The sequence below is a fragment of the Rhincodon typus genome, chromosome 38 (genome assembly GCF_021869965.1).
Source record: "Rhincodon typus isolate 14 chromosome 38, sRhiTyp1.1, whole genome shotgun sequence".
NCBI lineage: Eukaryota > Metazoa > Chordata > Chondrichthyes > Orectolobiformes > Rhincodontidae > Rhincodon > Rhincodon typus.
Genome location: NC_063369.1, coordinates 12,150,769 through 12,167,575, shown reverse-complemented (window position 1 = coordinate 12,167,575; position 16,807 = coordinate 12,150,769). Strand labels below are relative to the sequence as shown.

The window sequence follows — 16,807 nt, the reverse complement described above, 5'->3', positions numbered from 1 at the left end:
TTGAAGAGGACTTTGCATCTACAACCTATTGATTCAGAGGCAACAGTGCCACCAACTCAGCCAGTAACACTTGGCACAGAGAAATTAAAACAGCTCCTTAAAAGAAAATCGGATTATATTCTGCAACATAAGTTTGCAGCCGAGGATTAAAATATCATTGTTAAAAGTAGATGTCGGTAACTTTTATTCTGTTGCTTTATTTGAGTATCTGTGCTGTTGTAGTGCTTTTAACCCTTATTAAGAAGGACATCCTTACCTTGCTTTTTGCACAAGGGAATCCATTTTGTTCACTTTTAGTCACTTGGTCTGCACCGAGAGGTGTTCGCACAGTCCTCTTACTTTCCTGCTCCATACCACAGGAACCCACATCCACCACAGGCAATCTGCAGCCTTTACTTTCATTGTTGCCATTTATTCCCTGATATTTTTTAAGTTTGTCATAGCAGCCAGTTTCTGTGTCAACATCATTACCTTCAGAACAAGAACCTGGCATTTCATTACGTGAAGGCGGAAACATCATTGAAAGATATCCGTGCTTCTTTGTGAAATCTTCAGGGGGCCGTTGCAGTGAAAAGGCTACTGGAATGGCTGCGAGATTTGGACCAGTTTTGGGTAGTGTGTTCACATCTCCGGACACGAGGTCACAATCCAGTTCCATGTCCAACTTTTCCACAGGGAAATCTGTTTCATCAAGAGTGCCAGCTTCATTTGAAAGTTCTTTCTCTGCAATATGACTTATTGAGAGCTGAGCAGATTGTTCTACAACTGATTCCTGAATACTACTGATGTTTATACCTCCACATTCTATGCCTGAAGATATACTCCTTTCACATTTACTTCCTTCAATCTCTTTCTTTGTTTTATCATCCTGCTGATGCCTATCAATACAGTCTTCTGTGCTAGTGCCTGGTAAACTTACAGAAACATCTTCTTTTGTTCTTTTAATGTCAGCCTTGTGTTCAATCTGTCTTCTACCTAAATCTTCTTTGATTTTTCTGTCAGAATTTTTCTGTGAATTGTTTTCAGTTTGGCGGTCCATGTTATCCATTGATGAAAAAATGCTGGATTTTAGCTCGTCAGTAATGACCAGTGGTAATTTGATGCCTAATTCTTTGTTGTCCTTCATAGCTTTTCCATCACAATTACTGTCAAAAAGCATCTGATGATCACGGCCTTCAGTGGCAACAACACTTTCAGTCTTGATTGAATGGACTGTTGTATAAGAAGGACTGAGGTGTGTAACAGGTATGGCTTTTTCTGTGATTTCCAGCTCTTGTGATCCAGTGACATTACCTTTAAGGCCAGGTTGGGGTTCTGAACCACAGCTGTTTACATTATTCATTTTTAAAGCCCCAGTGCTCTCAGACGCAACAATTGGCTTGTTTGCTGAAAGCAGATCAGTTTGACAGTAACCGAGCATAATGTTAAGTAATGCAGCTTCTGAAAACTCTGATTGCCTGGATCCAACACACTGTTCTTCCAGCCCAGCATGACTCTGAGCAGTCAAGGCAGTCATTATTAGGCTGTTGCTGTGATTATTACTTAATTTTTCCTGTTTCAGCTGGTTTGTTTCCTCACCAGGATGACTGCAATTCACAGAGCTGCACTGCTCGATATTAACTTCATGACTATGAAAGCTTTTACAAACGTTCTGGGTAATTTTCTGACTTTCAATGTCCATTTCGTTTTGGTACCCAGGTAGAATCTCATGCTCAATCCCCACTGTTTTATCTTCCAGAAAGCATTGGCTGGACTGCAGCTGAGGTTTAACTTGATAGTCATCTGAGTCTATGTGCAGAATTGTGCTGATGGTCACTTCGGTGCCAGAGCTGCAAGGCCCATTCGTGTCATCATCCTTTTGGCAAGCATCTATGTTTTGCTGGACATTATTTCCTATTGCAATGCTTAATCTGGCCACAGAGCTGGGTGGCTCTTGCAGTTCCTCTTTTACATATTTTTGTCTATCTATCACATCAGTTTGTGAATTAAAGGTGTAGTCCATCTGATTTACAACATTAGTGGCAAATGACGGGTGGAGGGAGTTGGAACAGAAGTCTTCAGTGGATTGTAAACAAGTAGTACCTTTCAAATCATTCTGTGCTGGTGTACTTGCAATCAAGTTCATTTGGACAGCCAGTTCTTGTCTGTTAACTTCGCTTCCAGTTAGCATTTCACAGACCACTGGAAGATTATTAGTCTTTCCTTTGTAACCAGAATTCTTTAATGTCTCAGATACAAGAACACATCCTTCCTCATTCTCAGCGACCTCCTTACTGCTTGCTATCGTGCATTCCTTTTTCACATCCTGGCAAAGGGTCAATTCATCATGGCTGACTGGCACAACATCAGTCTTTTCCTGGTAAAGGCAATGGTGCAAAAGTTCATCAGACAAACATGTGCCTGAGTTCTGTGTTTTAGAGTCTGACTGAGTTGGCAGCGATTCATAAGGTGTGCTGTGAGCTATTGGGATCGGAGTGCTGTACAACACATCCATTTCAGCCTGATGGTGGTCCAATTTGTTCTTTTTATTTTTTTCTTCACTAATCTTGAGATTTTTTTGGTCTGAGTGACAAGCCTGCTCCTTTGTCTCATGACCTACAAACTGTGTCCTTATTTGCATGTCTGAGGGCAAAACATCGTCATTGCTCCTTTCTTTAACAGAATCATCATCTATCTCTTTCCCTGACCCTTCTGGATTTAACTGATTTGATGTTGTGTTACAGGCAGTCTGCTCTGGTGGTTGCTGTGATATCTGCATTTGGTGTTTGGCAGCAGGCAGGTAAAATTCTGAACTTCCAAGATCCATGTTCTGAGGACTATTGTTGCCATCCACTTTACTGTTGTTTAAGCTCTTAAGTAAGAAAATGCAAAAGAAATTAAATCAGAACTTGCCTAGGTCTGATTAAATGTAGTTAATTATGATTTTTGATGCATATCATCAAACCTCAAAAGTACAAGTGAGTGATCAGTATGGTTTCGTTTACAAGTATGCAAAAAAATAAAATATACACTATATAAAAATACGCAATTTTCAAGTATGTTATCTTTGAAAACTACAGGCTGATGAGTTCCTTTCTTACAGCAACTTTAAGGTAGGTCATTGCTACCACATACTGGTGTACCAGTATCAGCTGAAAACTAGAGTCATAGGAAGACTCTTATTGACAGTCATGGCTAGTAAGCTGAGAGATGTGCTAAAGGTTGGGGCAGATGCCATCAAAGCATTGTGGGGAAATACTGCCATCTAAGGTCTTTCTGCCAAAGTTAAATGGGGGTCCATTCAGTTATTAGAACACCCTCCCCCGTGCCTCAAATATATGAAAATATAGTGTTGTACAAGGAAGAAATACCTTTGGTTTGTTAGTTGGATAGAGTTAAACTCCAATAGGTGTTTGTTTTTTCTTACACTACTGTACAGAAACAAACTGCTTTAGTGACTAAAAATATATGTAAAGACATTTTTATAAATAAAGTATTTCTGAAATAAAAGGTTCTCCTAGGATGAGCGGGGAAAGACCACCATCTGAGGTCTTTCTGCCAAAGTTAAATGGGGGATGGTTATCAGACCCTCCTGGTACCTGAAATGTATGTAAGTGTAGTCTTGTACAGGTAAGAAATGCCTATGATGTTTGATGTAAATCAAACTGCTTTAGTCACTATGCAATGTATATAAATATATTTCTATGAATAAACTATATTTTTGAAGTTAAAAAATTGGCTAGTTAAGCGCACTGCCTAGTATGTCGCCAAGCTACGCAGACCAGGTGGATTTAGGCCCAATTCTGATCTCAATCAAGAGAATGGAAAGTTTCAATTTTCTGCAGGCCAAAGGGAAAATCTTCCAACAGCTGTCCTGTAACCGTTGTTGGACACATATACAAAGTTAGGCCCAGCCCATGATGCCTTCCACAGTCAAAGAGCCTCATTAGGAACTAAAGAAGGGAAGAAAAACACTTTGCACACTGATCCAAACAGAAATAACTGAGATGGAGGAGATATATATACCATCTTGTGTGATTTACATGGTAGTTATTTAAAATACCTTAAAGCAAAATCATTTCTTTTAGCAGCAACCAAAGGATTAGTATTACGATGTGAATAAACTACATTGTTTATTGCTCTAAACTTTGAAGATTACAACTGTTCTGCACTTTCAGAGCAACTGGGGGTGGTTTTACATAGAGAAAATAAACCCAATGCAGAGGACAAAAAAATGCTAAATTTGCAAAATCTCACTGGATTTTTAATAATAATAAAGACATGAGGGGCAGCTTTTTTCAGACCGAGAGTGATTCATGTGTGGAATAAACTTCCAGAGGAAGTGATGGATGTGAGGACAATTAGTGTTTAAAAGATAACTGGATACATACATGAATAAGAAATGTTTGGAGGGATATGGGCCAATTGCAGGCAGGTGGGACTAGTTCAGTTTGGGATTATGGTGGCATGGACTGGTTGGCCCAAAGGGTCTGTTTCGTGCTATATGACTTGCTGATTCCATGTTCTACAAAATCAGTTACAATAATTCAGCAAGTACTGTATTGTAGCAACGTGACATGACTGTAGCACACTACCTCTTTGCCTGTATTCTCCACATCATGCTTCACAGAATTACTGCGGGAAAGACGACTTTTTGGTTTTGCAAAGACAGGAACATATTTTCCCACTGAATTCTATCAGATCAAAGTACAAAACAAGGTGAAGTAAAAATAAAATTGGAGAAACTTTTAAAAATCCTTTTGTATTAAATATTTCTTATTGCAGATGTCTGCAACACAATTAATTAATCCATAAATACATTTGTTGACTGAGATATTCATAGCACTCTGTACAAACTCATCATGTGCAAATGTGCTCTTAAATATATCCAGTAGACATGGAACAGTTTTTCTTCTGAACTATTTCCAGAATTTACAGTATCTTAATATAGCAACATCCCTTAAACTCCTGATTCTAGTGGCCAGAAATACACGTGTGATGAACTAAACAATAAACCAGTGCCCACATCACATACTAACAATTCAATAATATACTATACATGTGAGATTTAACTAAGTTATTTCAAAGGTATGTATTTGCTTAGATTGGGTGCTCGGGATAAGAAATTGAAATAAAAGTGTTCCAAAACTGGATAGTCCTTTGCTGTAACCTTTCTTTTGCTCCTTTTATGAATTGTACTCCTTCAAGGTGAGAAATATTATTGCTGGGGAATGGAACACTTCCATTTTAAATTTCTAGTGAGTCCATGTAATTAAAAATGGAAAACAAGGAGACAGCAGATAAACTGAACAACTATTTTGCATTGGTCTTCACTACCGATGATACAAATATCCCAGCAATAGCTGTAAACCAGGAAATGGAAGGTAGTGAGAAACTCAGGAAAATCACATTTGTCAGAGAAATGATACTGAGTAAACTGTTGAAGCTGTGGACTGACAAGTGGCCAAGCCCTGACGGGCTTCATTCTATGGTCTTAAAGTAATTGGCAAGTGAGATAGTCGAAGCATTAGTTTTAATTTTTTCAAAATCCCTTGATTCAGGGAAGTTTCTCTTGGATTGTAAAGTAGCAAATATAATTCTTTATTCAAAAAGAGACTCAGACAGAAAGCAGACAAGGCAGTCAGAACAACATCTGACACAGGGAACTAGAAGAAGCTATCATTAAAAGTGTCATAGCAGGACAACCAGAGAAGTTCAAGATAATCAGGTAGAGTCAACATCGTTTTGTGAGAGGGAAATCATATTTATATTGGCGCAGTAACATGTGCTATGGATAAAGGGAGATTGGTACATGTACTGTACTCAAGATTTCAAGAAGGCTCTTGTTAAGCAGTCACAAAGGTTATTGCAGAAAATGACAGCACATGATGTACAATAACATCTTGGCATCACAGATGATGGGCTGGGAAACAGGAAAAAAGCATAAGCAGTCATTTTCTCGTTGGCAACACGTAACAAGTAGTGTACAAGAGGATTCATTGCTGGGGCCTCAAGATTTTATAATTATATAAACAGGTTGGATGAAGGTACAAAGGTTTAGTTACTCAATTTACTCACGACACAACGACAGGTTGGAAAGTAAGTTGTGAAGGGGAAATAAGGAGGCTACAAAGGAATATAGATAGCTCAAATGAATCAGAAATATCTTGCAAGCTGAGTATAATGTAGAAAAATTGCTCATTTTGGCAGGAAGAATAAATAAGAATCAAATTAGCTAAAGAAATAGACTGCAGAGTTCCAAGATCCAGAGGTATCTGAGTTTTCTTGCCCATGAATCATAGAAGGTTATTCGACAAATACAGCAAGAAATTTGGAAAGCTAGCAGAATGTTGTTTATTGCAAGAAGAACTGAATACAAATGTAGGGATATTGATCATCTTATTTAAGGAAGGAATTCATTGGAAGCAGATCATAGAATGTTCACTAGACTAATACCTGGAATGGGTACATTGCCTATCAGGAAAGATTTGACAGGCTAGGCTTGTATCTGCTGGGAGACGAATAAGAGGTGACCTAATTGAAACATACAAATCCTGAATGGTCTTGATAAGGTGCACGTGAAAAGACGTTTCCTCTTAATGGAAATTCTAGCGGGGGGGAGGTCACTATTTAAAAATAAGAAGTTGCCCATTTTACACAGAAACAAGGAGAATTTTTTTTTGTACAGTGTTGTAATGTCTTTGAAACTCTCTTCCCTGAAAAGCAGTGGAAGTACAGCCTTTTAATCTTTTTAATGCTGAGGTAGATAGATTTTTGATAAGCGAGTTTTTGTGGATTGGCAGGTATGTGGGGTAATTCGGTCTTACTGAATAGTGGAGGCACTGAGTGACCGACTCTTGCTCTTAATTCGTATGTTTGTATGTTGACAAATTCTGTATATCTCTGTGGCAGATTTGTAACAGGCAAGTTGAAGTTTTCAACCCTGTGGAATTGTGATACTCAAGAGTGTACTGTGACTCAGGCAGAACATTCACACCGAAATGTGAGACATAATTAAGTGAAATTGGTCCATGATGTAGCTTAGAATGACCTTTTTTTGTATGCTTCTAAGGGTGAACCAACCAGTGCAGCAACAAGAGCCATTTGTGAGAAGTTTTGATGCTGACCTTGCAATCATAATCTGTCATGAAAGCCTTAACATAGGGAAAAGCCATCCCACATTCTGATCTGTGGAATTCTGACTTTGTGAGAGCAAATTCTCTTGTCACTGCTACATCAGAAAGGGTGAGTAGGTGAGGCCTGCACTCATTAGACCTTAGAAGAATGATAAGTAGTTGCAAAGAAACATAGATACTGGTGGGTATTTAGCAGGAGAGAAGCTGAGAAGATGTTTCCTTTTATGGGAAATCTAGAACTAAGGGGCAGGTAATAACAAAAGGATCTCCCACTTAATACAAAGATGAGGAATTTTAGAAGGTCATCATTGTTTGAGTTCTCTTTCCCAGAGAACAGTAGAGGCTGGATCATTGATTGTATCTTTAATGCTGATTTGGACATATTGTTGATCTAAGGGTTATAGGGACACAGCAGGAACGTGGAGTTCAGGCCATAATCACGTCAGCCATGATCTTACTGGATGATGGAAGAGGTGTGATGGGCCTAATGACTTACTCCAGCTACTTTCTCTTATGACAGATAACAGCATGAACAATAACTAGAGCCCATCTTGGAAAGTCAAGGGAAGAATACTATACTGTATACTTTCATAAATGACTGAGAAAAGTTTTGAGCAAAAGTAAATGTAAAGCATTTGCTCAAAAGATACTTGATCCCCACTATAAAATCAACAACCAGCAGCTGAACAAGTGATCATTCCTCATTTTTAAAGTTACTTGGAATTTCAAGTGTGATTAACGAAATGGTAGATAACAGCATTAGAAACATATATCCAAGGTGTCTATATCTAAGGCACTTAACAGTTTTATTTCATCAGTGCTACAGTTACTACGGTGTATTGCTGTGACTACAAAGTGTTGATTTGGTCTACATTCCAATTACATGATCTCACTTACAATACTGTCGGAGGTAAACGGTCTATATCTCTGAATCTTATGTTACAATTCTTAGGAAAGTCTTATGTTTTGAATAAAATGTAAGACAAAAATAGTGATAAAAAAGTAACACTGAAATTTCCTTTTTCAAACCAATTCTGTCTCCTTCACCTTTCTATACAAAAGATGCTCACTTCTGCCTTAATAACAGAGGTGAAGTTTTACAATGGGGCAAAGGATTGGGAGTCAGAGAACCCGAGACAACAGTTGGAAGTCACGTTGGCTCAGCTTCCCCAGGAGCTGAAGCAGGCAGCCCATTTGAATAGTCATGGCAATATTCCTGGGCTGGTGTCTTTTCAGCAGTGTCTGAATGGCCCCAGCTGTTTGCGAAGGCCATCAGCTACTGAAGACTGCTTGCTGCAGCTTCCCAGAGCTATAAGCTCTCAAGAAGGGGCCACTGCCAGCAAAAAATGACCCTGTGTTCCCTAACTTTGTTACTGGTGGGGTTTCTATCTATTTTCAAAGGCAAAGAAAAAAAATTTAAAAATATAAAAACATGCTCACCCCTCAAAGGCCACCTCAGTTTTGAGAGGGTGGTGCTGGACATAATTTTAGAGAACAAAACTAAGCAAGTGGTAGATATGGCCATGGATGAGCATCTCAGTGATAATGACCATAATTCAGTAAGACTTAAGTTAGTTAAGGAAAAGGACAGGTTTACTTTGGAAATAAATGTTTTGTATTGGGGGCAGTCCAATTTTAATAGCTCAATTTTTTTAGGGCAGCACAATGGCTCAGTGGTTAGACCTGCTGCCTGTCATCACCAGGGACCCAGGTTCAATACCAGCCTTAGATGACTGTCTGGGTAGAGTTTGCACATTGACTCCATGTCTGCCTGGGTTTCATCTGGGTTCTCCAGTTTCCTGTCACACTCGCCTTCTACCCACCTCCCTCAGCACTGGCCACCTGTCATGGTGGCACTCTCAAAGCTCTCCCCTTAATTGCCTCACACTTTGCACATCTCCACAGCACAGGGCAGACCCATCTCATCACCATGTAGACCTCTGCCCTTTAACAACGTTGCAATCAGAATTTCACCCAAGAGTTCCACTGGCATTGCCAACTAACTTGTCTGACTGGAATTATTGATTTACCAGTTATTAGTAACTTGCACGAGCAGTTTTGTGAAGAGTCCACATACAGTGCAGTGTGGGTTACATCTGGCTGAGAAAGATAACACAGGGATTGTCCGCCACTTTGGACTTCAGGTCTTGGAGCATTCTATTAAGTTTCGTTCAAATGATATGGTGGACCGTGATAAAGCCCAGCTGAAGAATAGTGTGATGACTCTTCTACCACACGGTACTCATAATATTATTGTGGAAGAGGCTTCATTAAAGATGTACTTCCCTGTATTGTGGTAGAAATGATCAAGTGGGAAGGCCACAGTAGTGGCCAGAGATGCTTAATGAAATGGATAAGCTAACTATTTTGCTCCAAAAATGCTGTCATAAGCTGCTGATTTTTTAAATGTTTTGACAGGACGTGAACATCACTGGAAACACCAATGTTTGTTACTCATCTCTCATTGTCCTTGAACTGTATGATTGACTTGACCATTTCAGATGGCAGTTAAGAGCCAACTACATTGCTGTAGATCTGGAGTGACCTATATGTCTGACCAGGTAAGAATGTAGTGAATCAGATGGCTTGTTATAACAATCACTTAAAATCTCACTGTCACTATTACTGAGACTACCTTTCAATTCCAGGTTTTATTAATTGATTCCACAAGTTCCCATGGTGGGATTTGAACCCATGCCTCAGAGCATTAGCCTGGGTCTCTAGATTTATGACACTAATGCTACATCAACACCTTCCCACAAATTTTCAGCAATTTGTTTTTTTTTATTCCCATAGCCACTTTGGAAATGAAGAAACTGTGGATGGAACAAAGAATGAAATTTGTCCTAACTTTATATTTCTTTTTATAATTTATGCAATTAAAATAACGCAGGCTTATGACGACTTATACACAGTTTACTGTATTTTCATAAATACATGTTACAATAAATTACTATTACTATTATTAATTCATTTCAATTTGGATGAAGATCTGGACTGAATACTCAATCTTGAACATCAGCTTCCAGCACAGTTAGTGAGACAACTTGGCTGATTCCACTCCCTTATCTTCACTCTAAGGGATAAGTTCTTCAAGTATTTCATTGTTCGTGTAGTCAACTAATCTGCTTTCAACAAGATCCAATGGCAGAGTAGAGAGACAGCAGAGAAACCGCACACAGTGTTAGGATCTGGTACTGTTAGTACACAACACTTGATTGAGATAAGACAACCTAATCCTCTTTTCTCAGATAGGTGGATATATATTTATACATATATAGTTGGACTCAAAAAGACAAATTGAAATTCTGTGAAGAACACAGTGTTCAAACCCATGCAATTTACCAACAAACCTGAGAAAGTGGAAATAAGAAATGTTCTCCATCCTGTGATCTATTTGCTCCGCAGGCTTTTTCTTCTCCCTCTTGTAGAATCATACTTGTTCTAAAACAGGAAGGAAACAGCAGTGAATGTGGTTCCAATAATATATATACAACACAAATGAGCAGGATTGAGAATTGTAATATCAGCTAGTTTTTTACCAGCATCACTCCTCTTTTATTATTTTAAACAGTGGTGCAATGGGAAAAGGATCGACTGTTGCACAGATTCCTGACGAAGGGGCTACGCTCCCAAAGCTTGTGTTTTCAAATAAACCCTGTTGGACTATAACCTGGTGTCACGTGATTTCTGACCTCATCGCACAGATTGCAAGAGTCAGTCATGAGTTAAGGAATTACTGAATCCTAAAAAACTTTGTGCTTCTCCACATTCAAATCACGATACAAAGTACAGCTTCTGGGATAATTAGAAGGTGCTTGAATAGGACCTCACAGCTGAGATATTACTCTATTTCCACTTACAGGAAAAATAATTAGATTTTTGCACACTTACCTGCTTCTACAAACAAATGATATTTTCAGGGATTGGTCCTAGCAGACCCCTTAAAAAGGTCAGGGGCAATAGTACTGGCAAAGTCAGACTGCAAAAAACTATCTTTGTGATTTGGGACCACATTGCAACTGTTAAAATTACAATAAAAGAAAGAACAACTCTGCAGATCTCATTCCTCACACACCCTCCTCTCATAATTAGTCCATGTCCCATCCATTCCAACTCACAATCAATCCTCCCTACATAATCTCTATGCCCCATCCATACCAACTCACATCCCCTCGACCCCACATACTCCTCATGCCCCATCCATATAAACTCACACCCCCATCATCGCAACACATTATCCTTGTCCCAACCATACAGACTTACACCTCTTTCTCACACACCCTCCATGTCCTATCCACATCAACTCTCACGCCCTCATCTCAACACATTCCCATGTCCCAACTGTATCATTCACACACCTTCCTCCCTACACTAGCACCACCCTCCTCCCCCATGTCTGTCATATCAACTCTGCCCACGGCCTCTCATGCTATTCATTTCAACATATAATTCTCGATACATCCCAAGACCGTTTATACCATTAAGCAGGGTCAAGTCATTCCAAATCATGCTCCCACTCTTTGCTGTTATAGCCTCCATGCTAACTCATCCACTATCCACCATAGGCAGACTCAGGAACAGCGTTCCCTCTCATTTTATTTTGGCTGTATGGACCTTTGACGTCTCTGTGTGGGAGCGGCTTCCAGAACCAGACTTCAATGCCGTGATCAACATCAGCACAGCAACTGCCGTGCACAGATCCCTGCATTTCTCTTGCAGATGTGCAGCTTAGGAATGCTGCTTTAGTGTCCACTGAAGACAGTGGCCTGGAGTTTGCTGAATCAGGATGACTCAGGAACTTTATAAATGGCAGGCAAGTCCCACTTGCAGAATTCCTGAGCACATTTTTTGGGTATTCTGGTTTTCAGGACTGCCTTTTGAGGGTGCAGTCTTGTTTGGATAAGTGCGCACACCAAATGCTCACAATCTGGCAGGCTCCACTGCCAAGAATGCATAACAAGCACAGCTCAGAGCACAGACAACTATGAGACTACTGAAATAGTTGGACCGCAGGGAAAACACTGATTATTAGCTCTGCTTCTCTGATCTCTGCTGTCAGTTATACAAAATTCAGAGGTTTGAAGTGCTTACAGTTTTTGCTATTGTTACTTTAAATAGCGTCAATGATTGATACTTTATTGGCCTGTCATAAAGGTCTTTTCTTTAATAAAAGGTGAAATGTTATGAATAAATGAATTCCTTTTTTTTCCAAAAGCTTTCGGGACAGGTAGACGGTCCACAAGGAGATCGTTGGAGGAGTTCAGGTTGGCATGGGGACCATGGGTTGTAATAGCTTGGAACGGGGCCATTGGTTGTGGGTAGGGTGGTCATAGACTGACATGGGGTCATGAGATGACATGTACAGGAGGTAAGCAAGTGAGAGTTACAGGGCTTTACATTTTTTCATGGAAACTGGGACAAAATCCCACAGCACAGCAGTGGACCTTTTATACAGTCCACCTGATAGCCCCTGTGGCCTAAACCATTTCTGGCATCAGTTAATCCAACTACAGTCTTCTCAGCAATGAAAATCCAGAATTTGTAGGCGGGCATGTAGAGGCAGGTAATTTCCTAGATAGTAGGAACTGCAGATGCTGGAGAATCCGAGACAACAAGGTGCAGGGCTGGATGAACACAGCAAGCCAAACAGCATCATAGGAGCAGAAAGGCTGACGTTTCAGGCCTAGACCCTAATCTGTTTACCCACCTTTAAACTCAAATCCAGGCTTTTGTTTTCAAACAAAAAAAAACTCACATTCATGTAAACTCATTAATTATACATTCCTTTATACAGGCAGTCCTCAGGTTGTGAACAGGTTCTGTTTTGGAGTCTGTTTACAAGTTGATTTGTATGCAAGTCAGAACACAATGCAGGACAAAGAAAAGGAGCCAATCGTAAGTACAGGAAATGTTCATATCGTGGGTCTTCAACATTACACTCCTGAATGAGACAGGCTCGTAAGAATGAGTGTTCATAAGTCAGACCTCCATAAATCCGATATTCTGTGTATGCTTAATCCTTTATAAAAACAAACATTTACATTCATGGCCCCTTATCAAAAACTTGGGTTAATAATCAAGTTGTAAACTGATAGGCACCCCATTATGATGATAGTTATGAGGTCAGTCATGCAGTACAAATCTTATCATGATAGACTTCAAGTTTACATGAATCAACAATGAATTAGCAAGCAATTTTTTTTGCAACTGCAGACTCACAAAATTAAACACCAACAGCTTGATAGTTTCAATGAGAACTTTTTACGTTCAGTAACTGTTAACAATTCCAAACAGCACCTGCACCTCTCCTACAGGGATACCTGAACTTATCCAAAAGGGGTAATTTCCCTCACTAACAGGGTACACTAAATAAATAATCATTGGTAGTACTGAACATAAAAATTGCTGAAAAGAGAAAAGAAGATTAACTATTTTGTCTTGCACTCATCAGAACTAGAACATGAGAAACAGATTTGGAAAAAGTGACATCATTTTATACAGCATAAGGAAGGAATAGTGATAGGTCGGGCCATCACTGAAATAGAAACTCAGCGAGAACACTTAACTGTCAGTCTTAACTTTCTGATGAGGCAGGTAGTTTCTGATTGGTCAGGGCATTGACATGGGGATACTGCAGTGATTGGCTGACTCCACGACCCTTTCTAAGATAAAATGCATGCGTGAATTCCTTCTGCCTACATAAACCAGGGTTTTGTGTATTTATATATGTAACTACCATCACATGCAAATGCATCATATGGTGGGCCTGACTGAAAATCTAAACTGTTTTTTAGCACAATTCAGATAATTTAATAAATGATTTCCAATTGCAGAATCACATCTAATGATGTATAGAGGTTTGCAAGGACTGGTTGGTTGACCACGATCAGCTTACTGCCTACTACGAGTGCTCATCAGGACATGTTGTTTGATACCAGTCCAATAATCGTTGGGACATGCAGCCTAAGTAACTGGCATCACAACGGCATTGAAACTTATATTACATTACTCATTTGTATGGTAGGCAAAACATCTTGATGATAGAAGTTTGTGAGTGGAGAAAACCACCCATGAACTTACTGCATAGAAACTGGGCACCTCCCATATGCAGCCTCCAATACTAGTTCAGGAGCTTGGACAAGGTCAGTGAGTCGCCCAGGTAGTCAGAGGCAGAATGCACTACACTGCCCCTTGACAGTCAACGGTGTTACCATCACTGAATCCCCCATTATCAAACATCCTGGGGGTTACCATTGACCAGAAATTCAACTGGACTTGCCATATAAATAGTGGCTCCATGAGCAGGCCAGAGACTAGGAATGCTGCAGCAAGTAACTCACCTCCTTACTCCCAAAGCTTGTCCACCATCTACAAGGCACATGTCAGGACTGTAATGGAATACTCCATATTTGCCTGGATGAGTACAGATCCAACAACACTCAAGAGGGTCAACAAATTGCAGGACAATCAGCCTTCTTGATTAGTACCACATTCACTCGCTCCACCACTGATGCTATGCAGCAGCAGTATGTACTATCTACAAGATGCACTATTTACAAGATGCACTGCAGATATTCAGCAAACATCCTTAGACAGCACTTTCCAAACCCACAACCACATACATCTAGAAGGCCGACAGCAGCAGATACATGCGAAAACCACCACCTGCAAGTTCCACTCCAAGCCACTCACCATACTGACTTAAAAATATAAGACTGTTCCCTCAGCGCTGCTGGGTCAAAATCCTGGAATTCCTTCCCTAATGGTACTGAGGGTCAACCTGCAACACATCGACTGCCCCGGTTCATGAAGGCAGCTCACCACCGCCTTCTCAAGATGGGGAGGTGATGGCCTAGTGGTATTATCGCTGGACTGTTAATCTAGAGACCCAGATAATGTTCTGGAAACGTGGGTTCAAATCCTGCCACAGCAGATGGTGGAATTTGAATTCAGTAAAAAGAATCTGGGACTAAGAGTCTAATGATGACCATGAATCCATTGCTGATTGTTGGAAAAACCCATCTGATTCACTAATGTCCTTTAGGGAAGTAATCTGCCATCCATACCTGGTCTGGTCTACATGTGACTCCAGACCCATAGCAATGTGTGGTTGACTCTTTACTGTTGTCTCAGCAATTACAGATGGGCAATAAACGCTGCCTGGCCAGAGACACCCTCATCCTGTGAATGAGCTTAAAAAAAGGGCAACCAGGGATGGGCAATAAATGCCAGTAATATGAATGAATAAAATAAGGGGGAGAGAAATCAAATGTCAGGCAGCCCATCATCAGTCTTGATTCTTTCTGCCCTGTTTGAAATTACTCCACAAAGGCCGATATCCCAACACCAAGTCACCCTTTATTTACACATGCACAGTTATTTGACACTGGTCCAGATTCTGCAGAGCCAGCTCTCAGAGTGGACAAAACCTCTGACTCTCCTGTTTATATCTGTTAGCCAGGATTCCCTGATTGGACCACATTAACAGGCCCAGTCAGGGAACTCATACTTTATGAGGTAAGCTGGCTGACCTTGTTACTATCGTTACACTATTGAGGTCTGTTTTTTTCCTGCTGGAATGAGATAGAGGCAGGTATTCGAGGGATAAATTGGGTGGCATAGCTATTACTTTCGGTGCACTTGGGTAAGCTCCCCCAGTAGAGTGGGTGGTTACACAAAGTTAGTGGTGTCGGCGTCGGTGACAAAGAGTGAGGGAAGATGTTGCTGGCAATAATAAAAGTCATGTGGAGATGCCAGTGTTGCACTGGGGTGGACAAAGTCAGAAGTCACACAACACCAGATTATAGTCCAACAGGTTTATTTAAATTCGCAATATTTTAGAGCGCTGCACCTTTGTCAGTTGAAGTGGAGGGAAGCACACAGGCACAGAATATATAGGCGGAGAGATAATGACAAGATAATTCCAGGTAATCAAAAGTGTCAACAGATAAATACAAATAGTGTTAGTGGACCGTCGACAGGTTGAGTAACAAGTCTTTGCAGGTGATCAAAACTGTCAAACAATATGAGTAAAGTGTCAACATCTGAATAACAAGTGAAGGATTGACCTATGAACCAATTAATTAAGGCAGAGAGATAATTACAAATAATCAAAAATACTATGGTGCTAGAGACAAATCAAATGGCTAGAATAATATGAGTAGATATCAGAGTCGCATGACGAGGGTCTACCAAGTAATCCAAAACTATACAAACTAATTAAGGTAGGGAGATAATGACAAGTAATCTGGCACTTAGCCAAAATATAAGATATAGCCCAAGAACTCAGAAACAGAATAATATACAATGTTCCAATGAATACCTATCCAGAGTTAATCTTATTTTGACTGTGCAGCTTACACACAAGATCAAAGTTTAGAAGTTTCCTTTACCTGTGCTCTGTATGTTCCACATTATTATTGCTGTTTGCTAGTTTTTCCTCCTTGGCAGGTTTTATTGAAACATCTTCTGTTTCTTGCTCTTTTGTCACAGTCTTGCATTCTGTTTCTATTGTGTCTGTGTCTTGTTCCTCACCAGACTGAAAACATTTCTTTTTCACCTTCTTTACAACAGGTATTGTACCATCCTCTTCAATGAAATGATAAAACAAATTTACTCTTAAATAAATAATCACTACACCAACAAAAGATTTCTTTTGAAGTTAGTCACAATTGTGATTTTGCAAACAA

The 16,807-nt window shown here is 39.9% G+C and overlaps 1 protein-coding gene across 1 annotated transcript in view; it reads right to left on the bottom strand.

Moving 5' to 3' along the window:
• Positions 1-16,807, bottom strand: part of LOC109916462 — a 41,890-nt gene that overhangs the window by 8,197 nt on the left and 16,886 nt on the right. Inside the window, exons 3-6 of the mRNA XM_048617776.1 lie at positions 16,511-16,706; positions 10,469-10,559; positions 4,575-4,673; positions 257-2,851 (exon numbers count right to left, since the gene is read on the bottom strand). Coding sequence (XP_048473733.1) covers positions 257-2,851; positions 4,575-4,673; positions 10,469-10,559; positions 16,511-16,706 — 2,981 coding nt within the window. The remainder of the gene's footprint in view (positions 1-256; positions 2,852-4,574; positions 4,674-10,468; positions 10,560-16,510; positions 16,707-16,807) is intronic.